Source organism: Synchiropus splendidus, chromosome 8, assembly GCF_027744825.2.
Source record: "Synchiropus splendidus isolate RoL2022-P1 chromosome 8, RoL_Sspl_1.0, whole genome shotgun sequence".
NCBI classification, from domain to species: Eukaryota; Metazoa; Chordata; class Actinopteri; order Syngnathiformes; family Callionymidae; genus Synchiropus; species Synchiropus splendidus.
The window spans coordinates 16,395,309-16,406,814 of NC_071341.1; the positions used below are offsets into that span (position 1 = coordinate 16,395,309).

Here is an 11,506-nt window from a genome sequence, read left to right on the forward strand (position 1 = left end):
AGAGGAGTAACTGGGACCATGGTCCCGGCCAGGAGACATCCATGACCAGCTTACTGGTCTATGAATGTGTGAGGACAAATCTGTGATCTGTAATTAAAAAAAATGTCTAACAAAGAAGTTTCCAGTTTAAACTCAAAGATTTTGCTGGAAAGTGTCAAGCTGGAGGGGCAAATGCTGGAAAAAAAAAAAAAAGCCCAAGTGAGTTTTGGTTGGCTGTTGCTACTCCAGGTTGGAATCCCCTGATGTACCACAACAGTCAGAAGATCGTGCTCAAGAGTCCAGGGTTGATTTGTTTAAAAACATATGCACTAAAATGTTTAATGGGCCGCGATCAGAATCTCTGACCCACCAGTTGGTGAGCTGGAGGTGAGGACAGAGTGAGGCCTACGTTTGTCAGTGTCGCGTGTTTCCCAGCAGCTTCAGCCTACAAAAAACCCACAACTATGCAACTCTGGTGGAAAAGCAGAAGGAAGGAAAACCTCACATTTACACCGGAGTCAAACCCCCCACTACCTCACCGTGGGCCATAACCCACCAGCCCCCCTTCAGACATCTAAACACACATCCACGACACATCTAAACATTCTTTCCTTTCTTCTGCTCCTGCTTTTCTACAAACAAAGTCTGCTTGAAACATCTGTGCACATGAGGTGACGTTAGGTCAGCAGAACGGAGGTAATCTGAGAGGATGGTTAGCAGCCCTGACTATGAAGTTGGGAGTTATTGGTTTGAATCCCAGTGAGAAATTGAGTGTTAACCTTTAGGCAAGGTCCTCAGCACTACATTCTGCGCCATTGAAAGACCCTTGAACATGGATCCCTAGAGACAAATTTTGGGGCGAAGTGAGCCAGTAATTCACTCCACTGGCATTACTCACATACATGATGGTTGACTTACCCTTCCCTTATCCTCCTGCCCTTCAGGCCAAGTGTGCACTCTGTTTCTTCACAATTTGAGGCCAACATGAACATCAGTAGCTACAACTAGTGATAGTTAAATATGCATCTATATCGTTTTAAGAATAGGGACAAGTTCCTGGCCATCTCCATCCGTCGGCTCATACAGCCAAATATTTCTCACAATATTCCTGAACCAACTTCACACAATGACTTCAAATCCCTTTGACGGAGGCAATGCACTCCGATGTTGGCCTTCAGCTCAATAGCGACACCCGGCCACGCCTGTAGCTCCTTCTTAGAAAAATAATCAGCTGATCAAAGAATCTTCCTGCAAGTTCCTGATAGACCTGAAGAAACATCGAGCACAGCGGTCTGAAACGTCAAACTGAATGCTGGCAGCCCACCAGAGAGGAAATTCTTGGCCCCCTTTGTTGCCAATTTCGATTCATCAGTGGGAAACAGCATTTACTAATCCTCATAACTCGGCACAATGGCACTAAGAGCGAGCATGTGAACGACAACAATTAGCGAGCGAGAGTGGAAGTTATGTCAGCCAGAAACTGGATTCCTGGATTTTCTGACATCAGGATGATCCCTGAATGCAACGCCTACCCCTGCACACAAAGGGAACGCGAGAAACAGACCGTGAAGAAATCTCTTTGAAAGAGCAGCACATGAGGCAGCGGGCAGCTCGGACCCTGAGCACCAATGTCACAATTTGCCCAGCAATAAAATCCACAAAGTGATTCACATCAAGCACAAAGCTAAGGATGATGCCAACATGAGATAAAAACTGTCTTTGAACGTATTGCAACTGACGCCAAACCAGAGACCAACATCACAAGAGTCGATGTGGCGAAAGACTCCATGTAGCTATCAGTCTAAGTAGCAAAGTAGAAAAAGCATGTTCCACAGATTGTGTGGACAGAGGGGGACAACAGGTCATGACTGGCTGAAAATCCACATTTTGGGTCAATATGACCCTCCTCTGGAGAAGAGCTACTCCTCCCATCTCAACAGCAACATCTGTAACCCTGAACTTGTCTTCTTCCTGTCGAGCAAAAAAAGAACAGCCCACCCCCCTATTTTAGTAAATACCCTCCTCCCATTGGCCTGCTGTTCTATAACGGGCCACCAAAGGAATGTTTCCCCCTCTCCCTGAATGTGGCCTGAACAGAGGGGGAAACACAGAGGGGCTACATTCCTCTCCGGCTGTCTGCTGCGCTCACTGATTCGTTGTCCTGATCCACCAGTGGATTGTGGTCAGCTGAAGAGAGGAGGGGAAGAGAGGGAAGTGGGGTTTACCCACAGCTGACCTGGAATCAGCTGGTGAAGATGGTGTCAGTGAGAAGAGAAACATTCAATGTGCTCGATGATGTCATAAAAAAGCTGCCGAATAGGACAACAGGAAATAAATCACAAGACCTTCACATCAGGTTTACATTGTTTTCAGAGAGTTAAGTTGCCTGTGATGAGAACAATGGAAGACAGAACAAAAACAACCCTATTATCACAGAAACAGATCATCAATGCCATGTGAGTTCTCCAGCTCCGAATGGCCCTTTTTAGTGAAGATCAGATTCCTTCCCACTTCTTCTGTGAAACACATTATGTCAATCAATCAAGTTAGTGGACATCAATGAGCATTTAGAGCAATGACGGATGCTAACTCTTGTAATAAATCTTTTCACACTGCAGATTTTGTCTCAGGTGGACTGAGTCCGATTCTGCCACTTCTTTACACTACAAGTCATTGTCACCTCAGATATTAACTGAAGACAGACCTGGGCCACAGCATGTAACAGAATGTAGCGTTTCACAGCCAAAAGTAAACATGAAAGAGTGTTGTGTTTATTTTACAATAAAATAGCGGAAACAAGCTGTGTAATACGCACCGTCTTGATTTATCCATGCTACTTTCACAACACGTTGAACAAAGTAAGAGAGATTACTGACGATCAGGAGGATTTTTATCACTGAAGTACAGATCCAGACGCCAACAATGACCAGTGAATAGTCTGGTATTCTTCAATAACTTAAAAAAAAGGGCGTCAGGATCACAAGTGAAAACAGTTAGAGCCCAATATTTAACTAAATCTGTCTGTCAATAAAATTAGCCGAACAAAGCCGAAAACACGGAAATTATCACACACCGTATCAAAAAACATTTTGAGTAGTCAGAGACAACTGTAAATTATTTTTATAGTTTTTATGTACCACAACTAATCCTTTCGATGTTGCCAGCTCACATCCTGATATAATGACCACCATAATGCTCAAACTAAAATCCAATTTGGCTGTTAAACATACAGAATACAGCAGATATGTCAAGAGGGAATTATGGAGCTTTGTCGGTAGTGAATGAAATGAAAGAACCTACAGGCTAATTCACGTGGTGTTGCTCAGAACGTCCTTCCAGGGGTCAAAGGACAACTTCAGAATAATCCAGCACATGAAAAGAGTATCATGATCGCTGTGTCAGTCAATACATAAAAGAATCACCTTTAAAAGGTGAAGATGGATTACTGAACAACCTGGAGGAATGTGACGGTATCAGAGTTCTGAGAAGACCAGATTAGATAAAACACAAAAAAGGTGGGATTAAACAGATCTATCATCAGATTATCAACAACATCTGCATTGACGGTCAAGAGTTTAACAACCACTGTTGAACCTTATCTGTCTCCTATCAGCTCCTCTCTTGGTCCTGGACCAACCCCCGACCATCTGAGCCGGCTGCCGTCCAGTCACACAGAAAGCATGTGAAAGTGGGCGAACAAAAGAACAAGCTAACATTGTGCGCAGCTTCCCACCTTGGCACCATCCAAAGAGTCAATGTGAGTGTCAGTGCAAGTTTGGGCAGCGAGGAGGAGGCGGCCGGCAAACACTCAGACTAGAACGGCAGCTGCAGCACGAAGCTGTTTGCTCAGAGAGATCTTCGAGAACTGTATTCATCAGCACAGCAAATATTTTATTGTCAGACAACAACATCTTCTACTTGTATTAAGTGTCCAGGGTTTCCCGCAGCACTTCTTTGCACCCTCCACCCCAAAAATATATTTTCTCAACAACACCAATGCTAGTCCAACAAAAAAAAGCAAAACTCTCTGAAACCCCGCAAACTTAACTATGTTCTTCAGACCGAAAGCTTCACATAATTTGTTGTTTGCGCGAGCATTACAGAACCACTTACAGGACTGGGAAGTTTACCACATTATTTTCAACTAAAGTTGTGTTACACTTGAGGTGCCCTTGGCATATTTGTTATCTTTCATTGTTATTTTGTATCACATTGTAAGTTTGGATGAAGATACAAGGAAGCCTTGGTTTTACTATAATTTAACATCTCCATAAAAGAGAAAAGAAGCTGGTTTCAATGCAAGCTTCAACAGCCACATGATGCTGAAGCACTTCTTATTTAGGTTGAAGCCCAAATCTACACACTACACAGCTGAGAACTTGTCTGTTTCTTCAGGACAAAACCCGAGCAGAGAACCAAAAAAGCATCTCAGTAGAAAATGGTAACAGAGTGAATCAATTTTAAGACCCTGATGCTCCATGAGTCACCCTCACGTTACAAAGCTGGAGCAAATCTTCAAATGTGCGACCTGGCTGACTTGCTTTGCTAAAGTCATGTTTGTTTACAGCACGTGTCAAAGTTGGGAGGTTCAGGAGAAAGCATTTTAGAAATGCACTACTCCGAGCAGTGGACGAGGTTCGAAGCACGCTGTGATTGACGCCATCACTCTTCTCCACGCTCACATTCCCTCACGGCAGAAGTATGCGCCGGCCCAACTGTCACCACTGGATTTGCGTCACCACGTATCCTAACGTGTTTCGACTCGTGCCGAATCTCTGGGCGGTGAGAAAAGACTTTAATAACATGCTTTCGGAAGAGCATCGCTGGGAAATAACTGGAGCTGACGGGACTGGTCTCGGTCCAGCTACTGCTGCGAAACACAGGGCGACAGTTGGGCCAAAAACACAAGTCAAGAATGTGAGTCTGAAGTATCGAAATTACAGCTCTGATGCAAGACCTGTTGTTCTTGACTGTTTTGAGCCTCAATGCTTAAAACACCCTTGAAGATCAGTCATGCGGGAGAAGGTTCCCTACAGAGGGAAGGAGTAGTTTCAGAACCACCGGAACCATGATGCAGCATCTTTTCCCAGCAGCCAGTGGCACACCCTTGCTCATCTACATTACATCTCGCCTACCTTGTAAATCGCGTGGTCTTTCTACACGGCCCTCAAAGACATGAGCATCTTGGTTAATCCAACACAAAATCTCCAGAGGACGTCCCTCCACAAAATGCATATGAATGTGGTTTCACACAAAGGCATTGGTTGAGTTTGAAGAGAACAAGGGGCTATGACCAGGTTGAGACACATAAACTCAGGCCCTGGAACATCTGTTAGTCTAAGAGGAGCATCATCAGCTCGACCCAACAAATGGCAGATATGAATTCACGTCGTGGGAGAGTTTCCTCTACTGGCTCAAACGACCGGAACAAAGACTGGATTCTTTTGTGATGTTGAGCCCACATGTTTGGCTAGTGCTGGCAATGAGATAATGATGGAAAAACTTGGTATGGGTTTGGGTCTCCCACTAAACAAGAGAGACAACTGCGCTTCTGGAGGCACTTGGCTTGATCCTGGTTCTGGCTCATAGAGACCGGATCACTGGGCAAAGGCAGTCAGAGTGGCAGTGGATAACATTGATAAAGATAACAATCATGGTGCAACATAACGTGTTAACTAAAGGCGTTTTAGGAACAGAGCATCTCAACGTTTGGTCTTCTGTCAGACAGACTTGAACACACATCGAGACCATGCCATCAGAGTCGGTCCTCATCATTGTCGGTACTCCACACATTTCCTGACTTGCCTGGGAACATACATCACCCTCACTTAGGGGTCCCCTTTCCTGTTCAAGGGTTTTCAATAGAGGACACACATCCACCTTCTGAGGGGAAACTGGATCTTGGACTTACTAGAGAGACCACGCTGCCAGAGGACTGTGAATAAACTGGACACTTGTAGGAAGACCTCCACCACATTCAAGAAGGTTGGTCGATGCACTGTTCAGGAGCTCCTTCCAAAGTGGAACGAATTAACCCACAGAGAGTGCAACAAAAGGGTGTCCTCAAACAAAACATGTTGAGTTTGGGTCCCTGATTATCGCTTGTCAAATTAGGATCCACCAACTGTGGGGGCGGGAGGGCACAAAAGGGTGTTTAATGTCATTCATAGAGGCCTAGCTGTTGGTTCTGAGTGAAGAAATGCAGAGTCAGCAGGTTGAGACCCTTCTGTTTTTGCCATTAACGGAGAGGAGAACATTCCTAGACTCATGGAAGCATGTTTTTCTTTCTGGAGACCATTCCCAACCACTTCAGATTTGACCAACCGGCACAGAACTCTCAGCCGGGTCTGGTCAATAAAACACTGATCACTTGAGCGCTCCGAAGTCCAGGAGACCTCTGTCAATGATCCACTACGACCGCCGCACAGAACTTTGACCGGGTAAATGACGGTACCAGCAGAAGTACAGGACTGGATCAGCCGGGTTTGATGTTATCCACTGAAGGGAATGTCTGATGCCGACAGCCAAAACGCTGAGTGGCCAAATAAAAATGCACGAGTCAATGCTTGGCATGTTGTCACACCACTAGAAACTATTCCAGTCATCTGGACAGGAACTCGATGCTCACACACACTTTAATACACACCCTCGTAATCATTCCACACTGATGCGCAACAGCACCTTGTCATCAGCCCGAGCGCTTCGGAGGCTGGTGACAAACACCACTAATCTCTAACAAAGCAGACGAAAGCACTTTATCATCCACAAAGAAAACATGATCACAGAAACACAAAAGTCATCAATAACTTCACTGATGAGGACAAATAAGCATTTTTCTTTCCCACTGCCAAAACAAATCAGTGTCCCGCCAATCCAGTGGAACTTTTACCAGCCACTACACAGGGAATTTTATCATGACATGACATTATGACTACCTAGCAAATATCGGAAATGTTGAAACCTACACAGAGACAAACAATCCTTGTGGAGTGTTTTAACAGGGTTCATGTGACACCTCCAAACAATGATGTTGTCTTCCTAACACACACAACAACACCGTGCTTCCAGATTGCGCTGCATGTCTGAAATGTTTGGGGACGTCTCAATAAGGAAACAAAAGCATCACAAAAGCCTTCACACAACCATTGGGGCCGTTACAGTCATGTTTGCTCCACAATACGTTTGTCACACGATTCCAAACAAAATGCCACACCACAGTGGTGACTGCAGCCAAGGCTCTTTTCCAAAGTTGTGAACCTCAAAATAGAAGCCACCATCTTGTTTGCCATTTTATGGGCGGACACTAAACCAGACTGTAGACTGTCCAACACTGAGGTATCGTGAGTGATGACCGTGGCCTAAGGGAAAGTTGTCCAACTGGACAAATAATTCACTGCTATTGTCTGGTCTTCCCACGGTGCAGTGGTCAGTACCATCAAAGAGTGGCGCAGTGGTCTTGCTGATGATACACCGACCAACTCCACAGTGAAGGTAGCTCCAGAGCATGGTGATGATCAACCAGGTCATGCTCAAGAGATGATGTCTCTCAGTTGACCTCAGAAGAGGAGAGGAATTCTATAGGGAGGAAAGTCTGGGTTTCTTCAGTCCAAGACTGACTGAATGTGAATACAACCTAGACTCAAAAAAATAAATAAATAAATAAATAAGCAACATGACCATGAAGGACCTGGTGGACCACTGAAGAATGATCAGTGGCAGTCATAAACAGACCAATGGCCCATTGACGGATTATGACTGGACAGTCAGAGTTAAATAAAGGGAGGAGTGAGCAGCTGCCCTCGAGCCAGGGGGCAGCGCCGAAGCAGGAACTGGGTCAAGGGATTCCCTGAGGGCAGGCGGTCAGGTAGCTGAACGCAGTGACACATATAGACAGGACCAGACAAGACATTGGGAAGAGGAGGGAGATATCATCAACTGTGAGCACCAGAGAGGACATCCTCAACAGCCTCAGTTTGGTATGAATAAAAAGCAAACATGGATGATTACCACCAAACAAAATGACATTTGGAACTTCAGCGTTAGCAAGTGAGTACCAAATTTGTGTTTGACAAACAACCTCTGGGAGAAGACGAGACTCTCACTGCAATGGCTCTCAACACTTCCAGAATGTCAGTCACAAATCAGACAGCATTTAAAAGAACCTGTCTCTCTGAAGCCTCTCAGATCACCGACAGGTTCAATGAGTGATGGAGGCCACTCCAAGAAACCACCTAGAAAACTCAGCTTTTATGCTGGTGTGATTCTCCCGACAGAAGAAGTCCACATCACAAACACACCTTTCATTTCATGATCACATCTCTATTCCAATTGCATCAGTTTTACACAGTTTATTCCAATTCAAATATGTATCATGATGTTTGTCACATTAAGTATCATGATTTACAAATGTAAATTTTTTTTAAGAATATTTCCCAATTCATTACATTGTTTTTTAAAGCAACACATTGATTTTATAAAACCATATTTCAATTTGCTCAATTAATTAAAATGTATTAAGCTTATCAATAAAAGTAGTGTTGTGGTTTCACCTTTTACATATCTGGACTTTTTTATGTACAGTATATTTTAAACATCAATATAGTTGTACCTTGAATGGTTGTAACTTTATCACAACTCTTCTTTATGTTCATAAAGGATTTTCTTTTAATCCAAGATTTTATATAGTTGTATCCCAATAATAGCTTCAATGTTAAACAACACTGACTTTTTTTCAACATAGTTAAAGAGAATTTTAAGTATCACCCTTGTTGTAGTGTTAGAGGTTCAATATTTGCATTTGAAATGGGCAACATCTGAATTTTTCCGGCATTTTCTTTACTAAATTTTAGCCTATGTAACGTTTTGGTCGGTTCACGTCCATCTTCTGATCTTGGAGGAAAAGTTTCTCCTCACAGAATGGACCAGAGACCAGGAGAAAATCGGAAAGTTCCAGACTGAACTTGAGAAAACTTCGCAGATAGTCTCTTCCCTCATTCGCCTATTACATAATGCAGTATGTGGATGATTTAAATAGGCGTTTGGGGACAAATCAAGTGCAAATGTGAAAGCAGCGTCGCTGGCCTACATAGAGAAACCCGGGTCACCGCTTCCACAGGCTCACCGACGCCCACCGACACTAAAAAGTACGTTACTAAATTCCAAATTTGGAGACTGTTTCGGTGCTCAGGAGTCTCTGCAGCCGCTAACGCGCCCGCACTGGCGGAGCTGAGGTTTCTGCAGCCGCCTGACAGCGCGCGCGGAGGCCGGGGACGGAACCTAGCATCCCCTGGTCCAGCATTAGCAGCTGCGGAGAGTCCGGAGCCGCCCGGCTCGGGCCTGCTAGTTGGCTTACCTTTCGCTGCTGCTTCTCCCAGGCCGGGTCCAGCAGCAGGTCCCGGTCCCAGTCGTTCTCCTGCTCCATGTAGGTCTGCTGCCCGCCGGCCGAGCTCTGGTTGTTGGCAGCGTGATAGTCTACCATGTCAGCGAAGGCAGCCCGAGTGCGCCACACAAACTGTCGGGGACAGAAAAACTAGCAAGAATTTCAGCGACGAAGGTCCGAGTCAGAGGCGGGACGGGGAGGGAAACACGACCCAGGAGGGAGTCCGTCTTCTCTCGCCGCTTTCAGCCGTGAGTGGTGACTGGATATCCGGTGTGCACAGGAGGCAGACCCGCCCGCTGCTGCAGCAGAAGAAAGCGTTCCAGTGAGCGGTGTGGCTGCTGGGAGGACCCGGCCGCTCCTGCAGGCGGCACCGGAGCGTCAAGCTGCGGCTGCTCACCTGGCCGCTTCCCGTCAGCTCTTCAAAATAAAACCAGCAGCGACACGTACAACGAGAAGACGGTCTTTTTCAGTCTCTATGTCATCATGGTCAATGTGTAGTTTGCACCTCTTTTGTCAAAACGAATTCAAATCAATTGAAAGTGAAAGTTGCATTTATAAAACTGCGATTAATTAATTTAAATTAAAAAAAAAGAACAAAATAGCTAACTATATCTATCTAATTTAAAGTGATAGTGAAATGATTTCATGACACTATCAGCCACTGAAACAAATATGTTATTGGATTTTACGCATTTTATGTACATTTCATAATTGAATCATACAAGATTACCGCAGAGTACAACTTCAGTTCTATTGATTTTCATTCTATTTTGAAGGTTTTCTCGCCCGCATTTCCGTTTTCATTCACGAACGTACCGGTGAGTGACACACCTGTCTGCTCGAAGGATCCGACACGTCATGAATAATAAGAGAATAAGAGAAACAATGCCAGTGTCGCTGGAAACAATTAAAAACACTGGACCAATTTAGACCTTTTCATATCGCACTAAAAGACAAGAAAAGAAAAACAATAATGAAACACAAATAACGTTATTGTCGATCCCAAAAATAATATTTCAAAATGTGGATCAAACCATATATTCACGTCACTGATGGAGGAAACAGTAAAGGAGACAATAAAAAAAAAACATCGATCAAGTGACAGGATGACATTTTCAAACGTGAGACTGCCCTCTAGTGGCCAAATTGCGAAGCGTCAATGAGACCTACCTGCAACAGTAAAACAGTATTTGTCAACTGACTCAAGTTCCAGTGATGGGTCGAGACTCACTTCAGGAGTGACTCTCTCTTTCTCCTCCCCGAACGTCACTGCGGTCCCTCCAGAAGACACGACCTCTGAGTCATCAGATCCAGAGCTTCATGTTTCCGAAGTGTTAAAAGAGGCAATAATAAACATTTTGTGTGTTTATTTATTTATTTTATTTGTCAGTCGACAAAAAGTTACAGGAGGATTTGAATCTGCAGATGCGTTTTCTTCACACTAGATGTCAGTGTGGGTCTAATGTGGACATACTCTTTTGTGTTTCTATCTTTGTGGGGACTCTAAAGCAAACTTAAGAACAGTTATAATGACCCAGTTATTTTGAAATTTGAATCCTCAAATTGAAGCAACATTAACCAGGACTCAGAACCAAAGTGAAACCCACAAGTAAAGCTAAACCAGGAAGACACAGAACACAGAGATACACTCACTCAGTGCCGTGGTATGTGGGAGTGGGGAACTGAACCCTAGAGCCAGACCTGCAGAACTGGTCTGGAGAGAGTGAAGGTGTTCTCACGTGTTTCATGTAGCACGAGCAGCAGAACAACACAGCTCTCCCCTCACTCTCCTCTCTGGCGCCACAAGCTTCTGGAAGTTGTAGTTCATTTCCTTGACGACCATTTTGGTTGAAGTCGTCTCACCAGCCAGCTGTCAATCACCTTATCATAAGCTTAGTTTATTCACCCAGAAGCATCCAAGTGTGACTTGAGATACAGATACATGAAAGAGCTCGTGGATCTCACATAGACGTGCGTCGGTGTTCGACCGTCCACACTTCTGATTGTTCACTGGTGATGACATCACACTGCTGCCATGTTCAGTTTACAGGACACACACGCACCTGAGCGTGTTTTTCAGCTGACTTTGTTTTGGCACCAGATGAAGCATGCGAGTCATAACTGACCCAACCCAGAAGTCAAAGTCAC

General features: G+C 44.6%; 1 protein-coding gene across 6 annotated transcripts in view; it reads right to left on the reverse strand.

The window, feature by feature from the left end:
- LOC128764051 (alpha-actinin-4-like) overlaps positions 1–9,700 on the reverse strand; it is a 42,190-nt gene extending 32,490 nt beyond the window's left edge. For 4 of the 6 annotated variants that reach the window (XM_053873451.1, XM_053873447.1, XM_053873450.1 and 1 more), the window contains exon 1: positions 9,332–9,700. In XM_053873451.1, the coding sequence (XP_053729426.1) occupies positions 9,332–9,457 (126 nt within the window). In that variant the 5' untranslated portion in view covers positions 9,458–9,700. The remainder of the gene's footprint in view (positions 1–9,331) is intronic. The other 2 variants (XM_053873449.1, XM_053873448.1) reach the window with 1 other exon arrangement.
- Between the last annotated feature and the right edge of the window lie 1,806 nt (positions 9,701–11,506).